The 18,870-nt window shown below is 42.4% G+C and overlaps 1 protein-coding gene across 2 annotated transcripts; it reads left to right on the forward strand.

Moving 5' to 3' along the window:
- Positions 1-1,920: 1,920 nt before the first annotated feature.
- On the forward strand, positions 1,921-17,979 carry UGDH (UDP-glucose 6-dehydrogenase). 2 transcript variants are annotated; one of them, XM_054202133.1, is made up of 12 exons: positions 1,921-2,090; positions 2,737-2,905; positions 5,273-5,374; positions 6,766-6,966; positions 7,049-7,246; positions 7,736-7,883; positions 9,101-9,195; positions 12,106-12,236; positions 13,077-13,210; positions 14,311-14,402; positions 14,494-14,604; positions 15,971-17,977. In XM_054202133.1, the coding sequence occupies exons 2-12, from the start codon at positions 2,744-2,746 to the stop codon at positions 16,079-16,081; spliced, it is 1,485 nt and encodes a 494-aa protein (XP_054058108.1). In that variant the 5' UTR covers positions 1,921-2,090; positions 2,737-2,743; the 3' UTR covers positions 16,082-17,977. The 2 variants fall into 2 exon arrangements, with proteins under 2 accessions (XP_054058108.1, XP_054058109.1); XM_054202134.1 differs by lacking the exon at positions 1,921-2,090 and having other exon boundaries at positions 2,742-2,905; positions 15,971-17,979.
- The last annotated feature ends 891 nt before the right edge of the window (positions 17,980-18,870 follow it).

Raw genomic sequence — 18,870 nt, forward strand, 5'->3', positions numbered from 1 at the left:
AACCCACCAGACGCAGCTCTCTCCTGAGATACGTATGAACGCCCCCAGCTGAGGAAGGCTCTGAAGCTCCTGCCCTCACTCTTAGCAAACACAGTATCTAGGAGGTATTAGCTGACTACTAACTACCCATACATACAGCAACACGCAGAGGGAGCTCCTTCTCACAAACGTGGCCTTGCACAAGGTGACCACTGCTGTATTTAGAAAATCCGTTCCTTGTTTGTCAGGCACATACTAAGCTCACCTTCCATACCAGCACCCTCCGGGGACCACGTGAAGGATCTGAAGCAGATTTGGCCTTGCCAAGAGAGCAACAGGCGTGTACAGAGGGACCAGATCAAGTTCTTCATGGTACAAATATGTGTTTATGCCTAAGCCAAGACCTAAGGACGTCTTGAAAGGGGGGTTTTGAAGATGACCATGTAGATAAGACTGACTTGGTAGTGAGAGCTCAGCGAGCTTCTATTTGCTTTGCCTAGGCTTCCCTGGAAAAAAGGATGTGCTCAAAATTGAGACATCTGTGCAAATGAGCTATGAGACAAGGCATTACTTGTTTCTACTTCAGGATAAACACTGTGAACCCTGCACCTTTGCCAGGCAGCTCTTTGGCTACCCACACCGACTCTGTCAGGATCCCGCACTGAGACCGCAAACCTCAGTGGGCTCTTTCAGTAGAAACGCACATATTTTATGGTACCATTTCTAAAGGACCAGCGAGTTACAGCGTGTACTCACTTAGGTGGACACCGATTCTTCTAGGGAAAGATCAGATCCTCCAGAGTAAAATAGTAACAGAGTAAAGTGTAAAACAGAAACAATAATTCCAGTTTCTTTTTTATACGCTTTAACACCTACGGTCGAAAATGCCACTTGAGAACAAGGCAATGCTTTATTTGCATCGTTAACAAGGACATACACGTATTATCCACCTAACTTGGCAACGTTTAACATAGAAGTAGTAATCTATTAAAAGCATAAATGACTGCAGTATTGCAGAGGCAGAAAAAAAATTCACAGCTTCTAGGAGGTGCAGCGTGAAGGCGAATGCGAGGGAGAAAAGGTGGGAGATTTCCCACAGTCTTTCCACTCCCCGAGTCAGACGGAGTATACCAACAACATATCGCATCTATACAAAAGGCAAGGGTAGTACCCGAGACCTTTAACACAAGTCAGCAAGAGATCCCGGGGCAGCGCCGAGGTCACAAGGGCGAGAGAGTGCCCGCTTGTAATTTCCTTGCTCTGGCAATGTCTGCCATCTGGACTTTAGACACTGTATCTCACCGTTACCTGTACATCTTTCTATTCACGAATCATTGCTGAGACGGTGCTGGACTACGGGAGACAGAATGTACGTTGAGGTTTGTGTTTCACAGTAGGCATACCTGAGGGAGCAAAAACTATTCATGGCCGTGTTCAACCACCAAAAATGCATTTATTTTATAAAAACACCCTGAGGTGGGAGAAGAGGGGACAGATCGTTCCCTTACCCCGCTGGCGGTGGCTTACCTCCCCCGGTAGCCCGGCCCTGACACCGGGGGACACCGGCAGTGGTGGGGGGGACCCGGAGGAGCAAAGGTAAGGAATGAAAAACACCCAAAAAGCGGAACAGTCCCGCCGCGGGCGGCGAGAACCCGAGAGGCGCTGCTCTCCCTCCCTTGGGGCTGAGGGAAGAAGCCACAGCGGTAGGGCCTGCCCAGCCCCAGCCCAGCCCAGCCCAGGCCGCGGAGGCCCCATCCGGGCCCGGCGGCCCTGCGGCCCCTCAGCCTCCCCTACGCTAGCAGGACCGGGCCGGGCCTGCGCGGCCGGTGGCGGCGGCGCCTGAGGTGTCCGGCGCCCATTCGCCGGCGGGGCGGGGAGGCGGCGGGACGGGGAGGCGGGCTCCGCGCCGGCCTCCACCCCCTAGGGGAAGGGAGGAGCTGGGGCCGGCCTCGCTCGGCGGCCGCGGGATGAAACAGCCGCCTCAGCCCCGGGGCGGCCCTTTAAATAGCCGCCACCGCCTCGCTGGTAGCGGAGCGTCGTCCTGAGTCCGCCGAGCATCCTTGTCTCCAGCTCGATCCGCGGCGGCGGGGCAGCACTGCGCCTTCCCCGCGGTAAGTGTCCGGGTTGTGGTTTCGGTGCCGGCCGCTGTGCCTTCCCGGGGGGCTGCCCGGGGTGGTGGCGGCCTTTCCCGCCTCCCTTCGTAGCGCGGGGCCGGGTCGTGGATGGGGAGCCGCTCCTGGGGACAGAGCCCGCGGGGGTCGACCCTGGGGAGAGGGGGAGCGGGGTCGGCTGGCGGCCCGCTCCCTCTACCGAGGAGGCGGGGGCCGCGGCCTCCGCGCTTTCCCGGCCGAGGGACTCTGGGGAGAGGGCGGGGGCTGGGCCCAGCCCGGGGGTCGCGGCCTGGCGGGGCCCTGCCGGCCGTGGGGGCTGCGGCCGTCCCTCCCCCGGGCTGTGCGGCGCCTGCGGCAGCGGTCCCTCCCCTGCCGGGGGCGGAGGGGGGGTATTTACGCTGGCACGGTCCAGAGCCACCACAGACAACGCTTCCTCTGTGGTGTCTGTGTGTGTGCTGGCGCTCCTGGAGCGGGGCAGGCTCCAAAGCCTTCCCGGGCAGAAGAGAGTGGTTACCGTTCACGTCAAGAGATCAGCTGTAAGAAAACGTTTCTCTCTGTGGCAGCATAATACAAATTCCCTTAAATTGTTGGCCAGTATTTTCATTTATAACTCCTGTTTCTCCTTTTTTCCTCCTCCTCTGACTAGAGCAACCATGTTTGAAATTAAGAAGATTTGCTGCATCGGTGCTGGCTATGTTGGTGGGCCAACCTGTAGCGTTATTGCACAGATGTGTCCCAACATCAAAGTTACTGTTGTGGATGTCAACGAGGCCAGGATCAATGCCTGGAATTCGGATACACTCCCGATCTATGAGGTGGTTGTGTCTCACTGTCTCTTCTTCCAGCCTGTGTTGCATTTGCTTCCCTCCCACCACATGGCATTTCCACATGGCCCGCTTCTGAAGCTTAATAAGTATAGCACAGTGATGTCCTTCAAAAAGAGTATTCTGGGACAGCTGCTTGTTACTAGTGCTCATTAAACCAGATTTTCTAAATAGCTTAATATGTCCAGTGCAGGCAGGTATTTAAGGATTATATATGAAAGGCCTAGTAAGGAAAAATAATGAATTGTGCTAGATCATGCTGACTTTCTTCTGGGATCTAATTTAATTATAACGTAGTCCTCTTACTCAGTTATAGATATATGCTGTATTGTAGCACAGTATGCATGTGTAATACTGAGTGGTAAACTTTATTCCCATTCTGAATACTGCCAAAATCCAATCTGCGCTGCCCATCTTAACCATGTTGTAAGATGGGGACAGTCATGTTCATGATATGTTTATGATTCACTTGTACCATAAAGCTCCAATCTGCCCTGGGAAGACTAATCTGGATAAAAATTATTTTTAAATGTATCACACCGTCACTCTGTCATTACAGAATTACTTTAATTTGAAGACATGTAAAGCACTCTTCTATCTTGTTTCTCTTAATGCTTGTTATTTTTCACTCTTTTTCACCCTTAAAGAATATGTCTCTTTTTTTCTTTCCTTCCATCTTTTGTGAGATGTAGTCTTTATAGGTTTGAGTTCTTTTCTTTAATGGAAGTGAAAACTTATCTTCACTCGGCTCCCAAAGGCAAGGCATGTTGTCTGGTACTAACAGTTACTCTTTTGCTGTAAGAAGTCTTATGAATCCTGTCAGTGCTGTAATACTAATGTGGCTTTCCCCCCTTAAAACCAAACCTATACTGTGACTTTTTAAGTGAGGATGAATAGACCTCCTTTGTGATACATATACAAAGAAAAATGTGCATAATGCTCAGATTAGCAGGTGAGACATGAATAAAGATCATGAAACCAAGTACTTTGTTTTTATAAACACTGAGACCGAATGAGTTAAAGTAGAGTTAGTCTTGGCATGTTTTTTTTTAAAAAAAAAAACAAACCACACCAACTCACAACATCTGTTTCCTGGAATGGTGTCCTTTGCTTACAAAAGACATACAAAAACTGCCAAGAATTAGTTCAGACAGTTGTAAAATTGAGTCATTGCACAGTGAGGTTTTTGTATTTTTTGGTTTGGGGTTTTTTTTTCCCAGTGTCAGAAATTGTCTGGTGGGCTGCTCTTCTGTTTGTGTCCCAGTAAGACCATAGTTAGGGCATTAGATGGGTTATAACACATTATTCTGCCTGCGCTGACCTTTGTTTTACTTTAAGTAGGTATTTGGTGTAAAGTGACACAGCAAAAATGTCTTGCATAAGAAAGGTTTCCCCCTCTGCCTGTTTTCCTCTCTCTCCCTTTGGTGAACCTTTGCCTTTCTGGTACTAACTCAAATATTTCATGTCATGATAGGCGTTTCTCAAGTTGAAGGTCCGATTGCCAGGTTACAGTGTATTACTTTGCTTTTCAAACAAAAAGTAAAGGCTTCTTTTATCTATGACAACTGTATCTTAGTTGAATTGTTTTGTAGACCATTCTAATACAGAGGATTGCTCATGTACACATGGCCTCCCGTTCCTCTTGTCTGAGCGGAGGTGTTAAAGGAAGAGAAAGTGTTCTAGTATAGTATGTGTCTCTGGAAAAAAATCTCATCAAGCTGTGCTTGTGATTCTTCCATGCTGCAGGTGCAGTTCCGTGATAAGTTTAATCTGATCCAAATATGAGTACTTGTTAAAGGAGTGGTCTATCTCTCCGCTGCCTTTCTTTCACTGGATCTGGGCTTGCTAATTTGTTGGAATACTCCTTTATGGTTGGGGTTTTTTGGTGCTGAATCAGTTTTGTATCTGATGTTGGGGAGATCATGGAATGTGTGGATGAGGGAAGAGGTGGTCCCAACTCTCCTTTTTTGTTTGTAGCCTAGGGAATATTGTAAGACTTTACTTCTTGAATCTACTTCATGTCACTCTACAGGTATTTCTTCAATTGTTGCTTGTGGTAATAGAAGTGAGCATTGGAATAACTGGAGCCTAAAATCTAGTTGTGCAAATGACAATTCAGTGTGGCTGGAAATTTCAAGACAGCATTTTGAGTGTTTTGAATAAGAAAGGGCTTTATTTTTTTACTATTTAATCTACAGAAGCTTTACTTCACATCTGGCAGACTGAAAACATGGCACACTGGGGAAAAAGAAAAGTCTTTTTGTATGTGAAATGTTATGCTGACTGTTTGGGCATGCAGTTTACTGGTCTTCTAACTGCATTAACCTTAACTGCTTTTTTTTCTGCTTTTTTTTTCAGCCAGGGTTAAAAGAAGTGGTAGAATCCTGTCGAGGAAGAAACCTCTTCTTTTCCACCAGTATTGATGATGCCATTAGAGAAGCAGATCTTGTATTTATTTCTGTAAGTTTAGTGGGAGAAGGTGGTTGTGTGTGTTGGATTTTTTTTTCTTTCTTAGCAAATCATTATGTTCCTCTTATGTTGGGAAGAGGCCTTTGTTTTGTCATATAGATTCAGTTAACAACGTCATATCATGTGTCAGTTTTTTTTTTCCTTGTCTTTCTCTGAACTGTGGGAAAAGTGTTAAGTAAGCATTTTATTTTTATCTGTTCCTTATAGCCAGTGGAATGTTTGACAAATTAATAGGCTCTAAGTCAAAATGATAATGTTGATGTTTAGCTTGGTTAGATGTATGGGGTCTCAGAGCAGAATATAGTGTAGATCTGTCATTGCAGTGTACTACTGAAATCCATGGGACTCCAATAATATTAATACAGTTCCTAGATAGGGAGGCAAAATAATATACTGATTATTGGGTTACAAAGATAACTTGTTTCTAGAAGCTTTTAAAGAACAGTGTAGTAAGAGAAGACAGGCTGGCTTTAATACTTTCTAGCTTCAACATTTCTAAGCTGTTGACACCACTAGGAAGAGGATCCAGTCAAACATAAAGAGTGTGACCTTTGGTGATCTAGAAGGTTGTTCCTAATGCAGAATCCAAAAGAACTGATTGCTATTCATCTTGGTAGGCCACAGTTGAGTTATTTTTGTTACTTATGTCCTCTTTCCTTGAGAGCTCCTCTTTGTTAGAGCACCTTAGTACAGACCTCTCTTTCTGATAGTATTTTTCTCCATTCATTAAGTCTAAAATTAATGCTACTTGCCTGGATGACTGCCACTAATGCAGGCCATATATTGCCACCTGTCCTTGGCTTAAAACATGCTGTTGTGTTTTACACGTTGTTGCTGTTTCTTCTTTCAGTCTGTAATGAAAAGGACCCTCTGTCTTAATCTAAATGACGTGTTTTCCCTCATGTTGCCTTTTCTGTGTACTTCAGCATAGCAATTTTCAGTAGCTCCACACTTAGGTTTCACTGCAAAGTTGGTTTAAACAATAACTGCCTTACAAGCTGCAAGATTCTTATAATGTGAATTTTTGCACTCCTAACGTGGAATGGGGGTGGGGGGGAACACCTGTCTGTCTGTAATCATGAAGAAATTACTGGTGTTTCCAGAATAAGGACTAAGTTTCACTGAAGCATGTAGAGCTGCTATGAATTGCTTTTGTTTAAATTCTATTTGAATAGAGGCCAATGAGCTTTCTTTAGAAGACAAAATGGGTAATTGAGAAAGCTAATCGCTGTTCATCTGATATGGTAACTAGAATAATTCTGGGGTAGAAGCAAGCTGGACTCTGGGAAGGGAAATGTCTGTAACTCTTAACAATTTCACCTTGTCACTAGCTTTTGTGTTGAGAGCTGTAACATTTCTTTCTCCTCTGTGTATTTAACTAGGTTAACACTCCAACAAAGACCTATGGCATGGGAAAAGGCCGAGCAGCTGATCTGAAATACATTGAAGCTTGTGCTAGGCGAATTGTACAAAACTCAAATGGCTATAAAATTGTCACTGAGAAAAGCACGGTTCCAGTACGTGCTGCGGAGAGCATTCGTCGAATATTTGATGCTAATACCAAGCCTAACTTGGATTTGCAGGTAAGCATAATCTTTGAGTTGTGTATTTAAAGGCTGGTTGTTGCTTTTGGCTTTTATCTGTTCTTTGTTTCTGTGCCTGTAGGTGCTGTCTAACCCAGAGTTCCTCGCAGAAGGAACAGCCATCAAGGACCTGAAGAACCCAGACCGAGTGCTTATCGGGGGAGATGATTCTCCAGAGGGACAGAAAGCTGTCCGTGCTCTTTGTGCTGTTTATGAGCACTGGGTGCCCAAAGAAAAAATCCTCACAACCAATACCTGGTCATCAGAACTTTCTAAACTGGTTAGTGTTACTTACTGCTGTTGTCTGCAATGAGCAAAGGATGTAAGTGAAACAAAACTCAGAAGCATAAGTTCACTGACACTGAGTGATGCAGCTAAGACAGACAGACAAGGCTGGGAGGACTTAATAGATATGTCAAAGGATATTAATCTTTTCCAATTATCTTAATTGAGCCAATAGGTGGTATTGGCTTTCCATGAAATCCTTTTCTCACTTTTATTGCTGTGTTATTTATTAATAAACCTCCAGTGCTGCAGAAACTGGTTACTGTCATAAAACGTTTCAAAATCTGCAAGTTAAGCATTACATTATTTTGCTTAGATTCCATTAACTGTTATTTATGTATTAAACTAGTTATGTTACCACTTTGTATCTCAACAGTGTTACATAGATACTAAAGTAATCCTTCTAGTAGTAACTCTCTTCAGTCTGTGCACATCTTGGTTTCTGGAAGAATCAAGCTCTTTTTACTATGTTTTTTGTTTACAGGCAGCTAATGCCTTCCTTGCCCAAAGAATCAGCAGCATTAACTCGATCAGTGCTCTATGTGAAGCTACAGGAGCAGATGTTGAAGAAGTAGCAAGAGCTATTGGAACAGACCAAAGAATTGGAAATAAGTTTCTCAAAGCCAGTGTTGGTAAATGAAAAATCCTCTTCCTTTTTCTTCTGGGCTTCTGTTTAATAGTGCAATGTGTCTTCTAGTAGTGTTTTGAAGTGATTTGATACTCTAAAATCTTCTACAGCATGAGTGTGTAAAAAATATTGCTGTAGAGTACTAGCAGAATCAGTTTTCCTGGTAAAATGGCTAGGACTGAGGTTGCTCTAGACCCTGTCAGTCTGAAACCTGAGGGTTCAGAGTGCGTGGTTTATCCTGCCTGGAACACCGGAAGGAGAAGTTGCAACTTTAATTTTCTGAAGCATCACTGATGATAGTGCTCTCTAAGATGTCTTCTCAATTGTAGCTGCTGCAATTCGGTTCAGGAGTTGCTGCCAGTGTCCTGCAGAAGAGGATGCCTCTAGGTCAGAATGTGTGACAGCAACTTTTAATTTGTAGGATGAATTCAGTTGTTAAGATTTACTAACAAGTAAGATGTGATAAAGTGGTGATCAGTATGACAAACTTTCAAGCTTACTGAACAAGAAAAAAGCCTATCTATATGGCTACAGTCTTCATGCCAGGAAAGTAAAGTGTGACTTTAAAATAATTTAATAAATATAACCTCTCCTAGAGTCTATGCAAGAGTGAAAACAGATAGGAATTTTGGTAATATGTTGAAAAGCTATTGTTATTATAATTCCTTCTACAGTGTGTTGCTTCTGGGATCCTGAGTAAAGTTCTAGGGGTCAAAGATCCCTCTATTAATTATCTCAGTTCTGCCTTAGTCAGCCATGGTGATCTCTGGTTCTTGGCAATGATTAGGTATCCATTTCTGCATGCAGGAGGAGAGAACCTAATCTTAACATACTTGTTTTAAGAAGTATTCATCTAAATCTCTAGGTGGGGGGAGAGCAAACCTAGGAACTTGTCCACTCACTTGTAATAATAAAAAAACTAGGAGCTATCTTATATGTTTCCCTGAGACTGGTTTAAAACTTCCACTGACTTCAGCGGGACCTGAAGCAGATTCTAGGGCTTCTGTAACTGACAAAGTAGGCAGGCCCAGGAGTTCAATTTTGAGACACTCTTAAGGTTTTAATTTGCTAACAGTGAAATACTGGGGAAAATTATAATGCTCACTGATAATTATAACATCAATTATTGTTTTTTCAATGATTGCCAAAAACTACTTGATTGCAAAGACTGAGTTAGGGTAGTACCTTAGTTGCCTGTAAAATAATTATTTTCTCTTTCAGGGTTTGGAGGTAGCTGTTTTCAGAAGGATGTCTTGAATTTAGTGTACCTCTGTGAGGCACTGAACTTGCCTGAAGTAGCCCGCTACTGGCAACAGGTATAAGTTCTTCACTAACTATTTTGAGGAGTTCCTGTTTCTTCAGCATTCAGCTTTCAGCCATTGAGCTTTTCAGGGCTGTCCGTGTATAATCTGTGTTTCAGCTTTAAGAAGCAGATACCTTAACGTTAATCTTTACATCTGAGGGCCCTCAGCCTAACACTGGCAGTAGATATTTGCGGGTGCTTAGGCTTTGAGTTCCTTTTCTGAAAGAACTCGGCAGAACTTGCTATTCTTTTAAATAAACATAGTTGCTGCTGTTGCCTGGTTAATGTTAGGAACAGTTGGGAAGATGTGGATGCTCTCAGGCCTAGCACCAATGCAGCAGTACCGGGATGCTCAGTGTCCTAGCAAGTGTTTCCCTACTAACCAGTGGAAGCACCTCACCCCTCTTCCCAGTCCTGACTGAGAATGATCAAAAGAACAGCTTTATTATCCTGATTTAGGCTGTGGCGATCAAGTACAATGCTGCCTAGCGGATGCCCCCAGAATACCAAGTGCATGATTTGCCGAACTTATTAGCAGCTTTCCCTTTTTCCGATCTTCCTTTTGGCTAGCCTTCTTTCCCATTACTTTTCTTCATCCCAGTCTGCTGCCAAATAAACAACTACCCCTAATTATTTTTTCATCATTGGTCAGTTGTGCCACATCCGTACTGAAGTTCAGTATTTCTTCTACCATTACCTAGGTTGTTGTGGCCACATGGTACTGTTGGCAGGGTTATCTAGGCTCTGTTGGCTTTGCAAGGTTCTATTCCCCAAAAGGTGTCTATTCCAATTATCTGAAGCTTGGCTGGATCTCGCTAACAGCTCCTCCATAACCGCCTGTAAAACTCAGTCATCCCTCACAGTGCTATTGGTGACTTTTGTCAGTTTCTTATGTTATCTGTGATGTCCAATGGCTTCCTACATCCTGTTCAGGTAGTATAGCCTGCAGCCAGGGGCTAGGCAGCAGCCTAGTTGCTTGCAACTATAAGTCTTATATCAGTTGCTTGGGACAAGGAAGGTATGGGGTTTATGCTGCCTGCCTCTGAAGAGGTTCAGATTGACATCTTCCTTAGAAAGTGCACCTCACTAGGATAGTCTAGTCCATGACGGAGAGGCTTGCAACAGCATCAGTGAAGCTGAGACTAACTACTGCATGAACCTTGTGCAAGCATCCAGGAAAGCATTGGTTCAGTGTAGGGCTTGGCACATTGGCACAGCAGGAAAGAGAAGGAGCCCTGGGTTCTGATATTTGCTTTAAGAACTACTGCTTTTACTCAGTATAAGATGTATGCAGACAACAGGCAATCCCTGGAGCTGCAGGAACTAACCTTGTAACTTCAGTGATAATCTGATGAATAGGGAAAAATTAATACCATCTTGAAAGAAACAAATTGGTTTGGTTTTTTCCTCTGAGATCACAAGGTTCCTTCTCCAAATGCAACCTACTTGGTAACTTGGCAACCCAAAGCCATAAGAACACTTAAGCTTTACTCTATGTGGATGTGGTTTTTTTGTTTAACAAAAGCCTAAAAGGTTGCATTGCTCATGTAAACAAGCTACTTGAAAGTGCTTTTAATGCTTTTATGCTCTCTGATTCTGTTTTAAGAGCAACTCTTTGCAGTGTTTCCATGTAGCTTATTAAGCTGTGGACAAATCGGATAGTAAGAACAGGTGCTGCAGGGTTAGGATAAGAGTTGAAAGGAAAGAGTGTTGTGTTCATGTAGTGCAACCCCTTACCTGCACCTCCTGCTTCATTATTGTCATCTTGCAGAGGTCTGTCTGCCCCAGCCCACACTGGTCAAGTAATGTAATGCATATTAAGCAACTGGGTGAAACCCTTCTTTGTTGCATGCACTGCACTCAGCAGCTCATCCCAGTGCACGCACATGGGAGACCTCAGACCAGTCTGAGGCCAGGATGCAAATTCTGGAGGATACGCTGATCAGAGTAGCGCCAGAATCCTAACTTTTGTTTGCTCTGGTGTTTAGACAGGACAGGGCTCTCTAATTCTGAGAATTTTCATTACTTGAAAACATACCTGCAGAAAGAAATGTCTCTCTTACCCAGTCAATTGTTAACCTTTGTTCCCTATCAGCACCCTGTTGAATTGCATAAATCCCACTGCTTTTATTTCTTCCCCTCAAATAAACCTGATTCACCAATATCCTTCTACTGTATAGCTTATATCTCATGTTTCATAGGCTGCTGCTGGTAATTCTTGATTTGGGTTGAAAGTCTCAAAACAGAGGGAAGTAGAGTTATCTTCCAGTCCACACAGAACACTGGAGTGGGGGAAGCTACCTCTCCTGTTCTACTAGTGATCCGGTGGCCTGAGTGTGTGTTAAGGGCTGGAGATCAACGTATAAAGCAGACTGGGAGGAAAGTACAGGAGCAATCGGAGAGAGTGAACCCGCTTTCATGCAATGACAGAAGTGGAGCACTCAATCTGGTTTAATCACGCTAGATTTGTGCACTGAAATCTGTTTGTTTGGATTAAAAAGGCTAAAAATGTTTTCACAGTTATTCTACATGCCAGTGGAGGTCTGGCAATAGGATGTCTATGTGATATCAAGTACTCTAACACTGAAACCACTTTCCATGTGTCTGCCTAGAATACAATAAGCTGCTTTTTAAAAAAAAAAAAAAAGCAATCTGAAAAAATCCTAGTCTTTGAACTAGGTAATGCAAGATAGTATGTGTGTATATGCATCTGCAGTCACTGATTAAAACAGGATTTGTCTCAGAACTTGATAAATTAACTAAATTTATCTTTGGATTCCTTATGATACTCAGTAAAAATACTTAACTTTCTTTTTTAAGCCTCTGTTAAACTTAAGTGTGGGTAGCTTGGCTTGATTGTTAATAGAATCTGCTTATAGTTTAAAATGGTGCTCTTCTGCGCCCTCGTCTTATGTAATTTCAGGTAATAGACATGAATGATTATCAGAGAAGAAGATTTGCTTCCCGCATTATTGACAGCTTGTTCAATACTGTCACTGATAAGAAGATTGCTATTTTAGGGTTTGCCTTCAAAAAGGATACTGGGGACACAAGGTAAGAAAGCAAACTCAGTTCACTAACATGGGTTCCCTGTACTTCTCACCAGCTATGCAGCTAAACATCCCAATTCAATTGTGTTAATAAAACCAGATCAGATATAGGACCCTTAATCTCTTGTGATTGAATTGATGTGTAATGGGGATTAGTATTTCTTAAATGGATGAGACAATTGATCTTGATCTCTATAACATACCTGAATGATTCAGAAGCTGGAGCAAATAACTCTAGTAGAATAGAATATTTTCAGTTGGAAGTGCTTGACCACTTTAGGCCTGACCAAAAGTTAAAGCACATTACTAAAGCCATTGTCCAAATGTGTCTTAAACACTGGCAGGCTTGGGGCGTCAATTAAGTCCTTATTAACTTGCATAAGCAAAGATAGGTTTTTGACAGAGTCCTTCCATTTTCCACAGAGAAGAATGCAAACATTTTTGCAACTGACTCTAAATTGTTATGTGAAGCCAAAGTTTCAGCTTTATTTCCCAAAGGTGATTAATTCTCTTTTCCTGTAAGGCTCAAACTTTGTACGACTCTCTCCAACTGCAGTTTATGGGGAATGCTTATATGATTGATGCCTTGCTAATTATGGTCTATAGGAGTCCTGGGGCTTAGTATCTCTCGCATGATTCAGCAAGAGAGATGTAAACTTGTTTTTCATATTATTTTCCTTGGTGTCCCTCAAGACTTCAAGTTTGCTGCTGGCATGGATTACCACTAAGATGTTTAACATAAAGCTGGTATAAAAGCTCTGGCAAGGCATATCATGACACTTGCAGACTTTTGTTGCTTAGAACATGCCATCTGGTTCTCTAACTGATTGATTCTCTTCCCTAGAGAGTCATCCAGTATCTACATTAGCAAGTATTTAATGGATGAAGGAGCAAAGCTCCATATCTATGATCCTAAAGTACCTAAGGAACAAATCATCTTGGATCTCTCACATCCAGGTGTTTCAGAAGATAACCAAGGTAAGAATGTTCATGTAAAGCCTATTCCCCACACCCTCCAAAGAAAAACCCCACCCTATTCTCAAAATACACAAGGTCTTAAATACTAAAATTCATCTTCTCATTTTCACCATGGCAATGATGTGCTGCTGGCTACATTTACTAGAGGATTACTGTGACTCCTTCCCCTTTCCCCACAGCTTTTATAGATAAATGCTAATTCTGTGCTATTGTATCTTTCTTTTGATAAATATTCATTTGAATCCATGCAAAGAATTTTCTTTCTGCATAATTAAAAGGAAGAGAAAGAAGAACATCAGAAGTAGAAAAGACTAGTGTTGCTCTGTCAGCTCCTTTGTGTCCTGAGTCCTATCTTGCCTTAGTTCTTTCTTGCATATGTGAAGTAGAAATAAAGAAATAATTCTGGAATTCACTACAGAGCATTCTCCCCTCCCCCATATCACTTCCAAATTCACATTCACTTAAATTCAGGAAGACTTTGAAGTAATCATTGGTGACTAGAAATTTCTTGTGGAGAAGCAGGGGGTATTTCGGATCTTTGTTTTCTTTCTGTATTGTGAGGGGAAGACTGGAGATGGTAGATCAGACTTCTAGAGGTGAAGACAATGGAGGAATGAGCTGTGATGGAGTGAAGGGCATACCTTATTTGCCCTTGAATGAGAGGGGAATGGGAGCGTTGTCTCTAGGCATCTGCTGAGGCAGTCAAAGGATGAAGGCAGCACCTAGTGAGATGTGTATCTTTAGTGTGAGCCGTGATGTGCTGCTGTTGTACAGGCAATGACCTTTGTGAGAGCTGGCATTTGAACGCTCCACAGTAACTTTGAATTCTAGTGATGCTCTTGACTGTTTAAATCAAACTTGAATGCTTAACTTCAAACATCTAAATGAAGTCAGGGCACTTAGATGCCAGATACAAGCTGCTTTCATTTAAATAAGTGAAATCAGAGTGACAGATGTTTTGACAAAAGACATTTCTAGATGAGTGACCTGAAGCTCTCCTTGTTTGAGTAGGGCAAGGAAGGAGACTAGTTTGCCAGGAGTGCGCTAGGGTGATGCTAAAGATGTGTGCAGAATAAAACCTCATTTTCCTTCTGTTACAGTGTCTCGGTTGGTCACTATAAGTAAAGATCCCTATGAAGCCTGTGATGGAGCTCATGCCCTTGTAATTTGCACTGAATGGGACATGTTTAAGGTAAAAATGTTATTTTCAAATTAAACTGAAATAAAAAGAGGTGATCATTATGCTATTTATCTACTCTGGCTACTTTGATTGCCCTTTACAGGAGTTGGATTATGAACGTATTCATAAGAAGATGCTGAAGCCTGCATTTATCTTTGATGGCCGGAGAGTTCTAGATGATCTCCACAACGAGCTACAAGTCATTGGCTTCCAGGTAATCAACTGGCTGATGCTGCTTCTTATGTTCCTTTCCTTCTGCTCTCTGTTCCCTTTAACTTTTGCTCTGCAATGACTGAGTAGCAAGGCAAAAAAACCCTCTTGAGGTGAGGATTTAAATCTAAAACCACCTGTACTTAAGTCTCTTCACTAGTGCTTTCTTCGTCCAGTACCTTCCTATTTTTATCGACCGATGCTTTGTTAAAATCAAAAGCTGCATCAGCCTATGCCATCAACATTCAGCAGTGTAGGCATGCCTTGAAGCGCTTCTAGTGGAGAGAGAATTTGACTACTACTAAAATCACCCGAATAATTGGATAGAAGCATTCAAGCCAGGCACAATCAGAACAAAATCTACAAGCCAGATCAGTTGCATGTTTTGGCTGTGCTTCATTCTGTGTACTCCTGAGTACTGTGATCACTTGCATCATGGACATAGACTCTCTTGCTGTTTTTCCTGTGCTTAAACTACACGTGATTATTACACTGTTTGTGAACAGGCATGTAGAAATTGCTTTAATCAGTCAATTGAAGCTGTTATGAGCAAATATGGTACATATAGCTAACGTAACTACTTGATTACATCATCACACTCAAAAAAGAGCTGTTTAAACAGTCAGTTCAGATGTATGTCTAGAATATATTCATTAAAAATTTTCTTAAATTATTACTTAACATAGTTTGAAGTATTTTGTCTTTTGGTGCTTTGCATCTTACCTGTACTACTTAAGAGGAAAGCTACAGCTCTCCTCACTTACTGGGCACCTGAACTATTTTACTAGCTGGTGTTTTGTCCTCTACAAGTTCTGTCCTTAGTGATTTACGTTAGTCTGACCTACAAATTAGGGGAACCTGTCTCACTGTTTGAGTTTTGCAATACCTGGCTTATGTGTGTGCCAGCTTTGTTACATGCTTCCTTTTACAGAGTTGGCTGCCTTTAACCTTGCAGAGTCTGTTTCAAAAACATGCCACTGCATTAAGAAGGGGAAAAAGCTTCTTCTATCCTAATTTACTGGATATAAATCTCTAGACAAAGGAGGCCAAACCCACACTTTCTGAATACCCTGAAACACTTTGATATTTGCACCGATCGTCCTATGAAAGCTGAGTCACGTGAATGTTCAAATTAGCAAGATGCAGCTTGAAATATGCAAAGCAGGCACCTGTGAAAGGATGGTTTTAAAAAACTCTTTGCAGTTCCAATCCCAGAAACTGTCCCTGGGCACACTGTGCTTTGTGGCTTGTATTGTTCTAGTGTTCGTGAAATGTAGTCGTGGTCCTGGATTTAGGTTGTAGATGCCTCATAGGCTGACATGATTCTGTTAATTTGCCACACTGACTTCTGAATGTCCTTTCTCTTTCAGATTGAAACAATTGGGAAGAAGGTGTCAGCCAAAAGAATTCCTTTTGCTTCTTCATGTGAGATTCCTAAGTTCAGCCTGCAGGACCCACCGGTCAAAAAGCCTAGAGTATAATGTTTAATAGGTACTGAAGGAATTCTGTGGACCTTCTTAGTGATAATAACTGTAACCCTATGCTTTTTTAAGGAAAGATATTTTTCATAAACTAAAAACCAATTTTACACTAGAAATGGTACCTGGTACATGTGAATTCAGTCTATTTTCAAATCTCTATTTTTATAGCAATTTTTTTTGGTTACTGAAGATGGTACAGACCTGTTTTTAATAATGAATCATCTTTTAAGTGGAAAAGTTACCTTCAAACTGCGGACTTCTGCTTCCAGAAATGTTCCTAACCTGCACTTTAAATATTTCAAGTGATATCAAAGCAAAAGAAATAGAACATCTTTTTACATAAGTCCAGTTATGGACAGTGATCAGGAATTTTAATCTCGCTGATTGTTCATTTTCTTTTAGGGTAATTCTTTGCCCAGTTGAATGTTTGTCCTAACTGGCATTGAAGTCAAAAGAGAAGTTCTAAGTGAATTTGGTAGGATTTGGGTTAAGCCTGGAAATAGAGCTGACCACAACAATAATACCCCGATCCTGGTTGGGATCAGTGGGTACTGGTGCGGTCTAAACTGTGTCCGTTGGGAGGCCAGATAGTCCTGCAGGTGTTTGTCATGTAACTAATGACAGTGGACTAGCAGCTATCAACTGATCCACTGGCAGATCTTTACTTCTGATTCTTTGGTTGTCTTGCCTACATTCCATGTGCAGCCACGTAAATTATTGATCTAATCAGATTCCTGGGGCAAGTTTTTCCTAAGTTACAGCGATACAACCCATCTTCAGCAGAGGAGCATTCTGCTTGTTTGAACATTGAATTTAAGCAGAATTACCCTAATTTGGTATCAGTCCAAGTAGAAAGCAAATATTGGCTTCAAAGCTATATGATGGTTATCTTTTTCCTTCCTTTCTGCTTACATACTTGTTCTGAAAGCAGCTTTCTTAATGAATTTGCAGAAATTTATTCTCTGCTGTTAAATTATTGAAAACAAAAATTCAGCCCCACAAGTTAGTCAGCTTGCTACCTCATTTAATTAGCATGAATGAATATGTCCTATGTTATTTTGATATTTTTGCTTTTACTATTATTACCTAATTTCTACTTGTTTTTATTATTATCAATTGGCCAGTGCTATTAAAATCCTTGAGATGACAAAGTCTGCGTTTGGCTTGTTGCATTGGGCGTTGTGAAATGGAGGGGAGGATAGAGAAGGGTGACCGTGAGCAAGTCTCAGACTAGAAGGCATAGATGTCTTAGTTGAAAAATAGTGGTGTTGAGATGTTAGAGAATTATCCTGTAAGTAGTCACATAATACCTTCTGAATTTATTCAACATGTGTGCCTTCGAGTATGCTGTATCAATAGTTAAACAGAGCATAAGATCGGTGTCGTCTTGGTAATGAGTATAATTATCATAACCATTTACCCACAGAAATGTAGCTGCAATTTAAGGTTTAGGACACATACTTGAAGATTTAAGGAACTTGTCTAACAGTTTGGGTAGACAATACAAGACAGCGTTATCTGACTGAAATAGCTCTATCCTTGAATCAGATGCTTTCAGGTTCTGCAGTTAATGGCTTCCACATAGGGACTTACTATGCAGCAATCACTCAACACTCTGGGCAAATATGCCTTGGGCTTTTTGTCCTGTCATAGGATTCTTCTGTGAGGAGCACATCAGAAGCCACTCAAAGGGAGTGGGAATTATGGGGGCTTAAAATCAAGCTGTCATCTTTCATTATGCCATCTCCTCTTCCCGCTTCACTAGCGCTGCTTTCATAGAACACCCGCAGAGCAGGGACAACCCTGTGACACAGTTGTGTTTGTAAGCATTGTAACGCAACTGGGACATCACCCTGTCTCTGCAGGTAGGCATCCTCTTGACCACCAGAGCACCTGAGAAGGCAAGCTGGTCCCTTCTCCTTAGGGAGGAAGAAGAGGGTACTGAGAAGTTGTGCTTGAAGGATCTTTTGTCCTGAACTGTGTTTGGGGTAGCACAGCACTGCTTCAGGGCTCAGCTTAACAGGGAGGCTGAGCAGAAGCTTCAGAGAATCAGGATGCTTTTCGGAAACTTGCACAGAGCTGTTAATACTAGTGCCTCTGTGTGGGACCTGTCCTCATCAGGTCAAAGCAGACGGATGAACCATTAAACTCTTGTGCAAAGCGTTGCTCCTGTTAGGAATGTGGAAGAGCTGTAAGGCTGGTCTGTCCCTGAGGCTTCCAGGGGCTTTTCACAAGGAGACAGAGGAACTTGGTGCTACACCCCTATTCCTACCCTGTTTCTCGTGCAGACTTAGTTAAAGCCTGGGGAGTGACTTGGAGCTTAATCATAAAGATGGTAAAGAATGGGAAAGTTCATTATAGTGGGATCACTCTAATTCCCCTTTCTGAAGAGCAACAAGGGGTAAAGCTGGTACTGGCACTTCCTATGCTTTCTTGGAGGGTCAGCTTATTTAGTTTCTTGGTGGCTACATTCTTTTGGTGGGATGTGAATTGTGGGATGAATCCAGCCTGAACAGCTGCTAGTGAACCATGCTTCCAGGATAATGCAATATTTACCTTGCATATATGCTGGAGAACCTCATCACAGGCTAAAAAAGTGAGCTTCAGAAGCTTTTGCAGCACTGCGAATCATAAACCATCATCTTCAGACTACAGTTGCCAGGGAAATAAGAATTGGAGATGACTTGCACTCCTGCTTTGAAGGCTTCAGTAGTGCGTGTAAGGGATGGCTTTTAGTGTTACTGAGTCTTTGTCTATGGGATCTTACAGCGTGTAATTCTTGATGAGAA

This window comes from Rissa tridactyla, chromosome 5 (genome assembly GCF_028500815.1).
Source record: "Rissa tridactyla isolate bRisTri1 chromosome 5, bRisTri1.patW.cur.20221130, whole genome shotgun sequence".
Lineage (NCBI taxonomy): Eukaryota > Metazoa > Chordata > Aves > Charadriiformes > Laridae > Rissa > Rissa tridactyla.

Coding starts and splice junctions, on each gene's coding strand:
- UGDH (XM_054202133.1), top strand. CDS start 2,744: ATGTTTGAAATTAAGAAGATTTGCTGCATCGGTGCTGGCTATGTTGGT. Junction 7,884..9,100: donor GTTTCTCAAAGCCAGTGTTG/GTAAATGAAAAA, acceptor TTTCTCTTTCAG/GGTTTGGAGGTAGCTGTTTT. Junction 9,196..12,105: donor TAGCCCGCTACTGGCAACAG/GTATAAGTTCTT, acceptor ATGTAATTTCAG/GTAATAGACATGAATGATTA.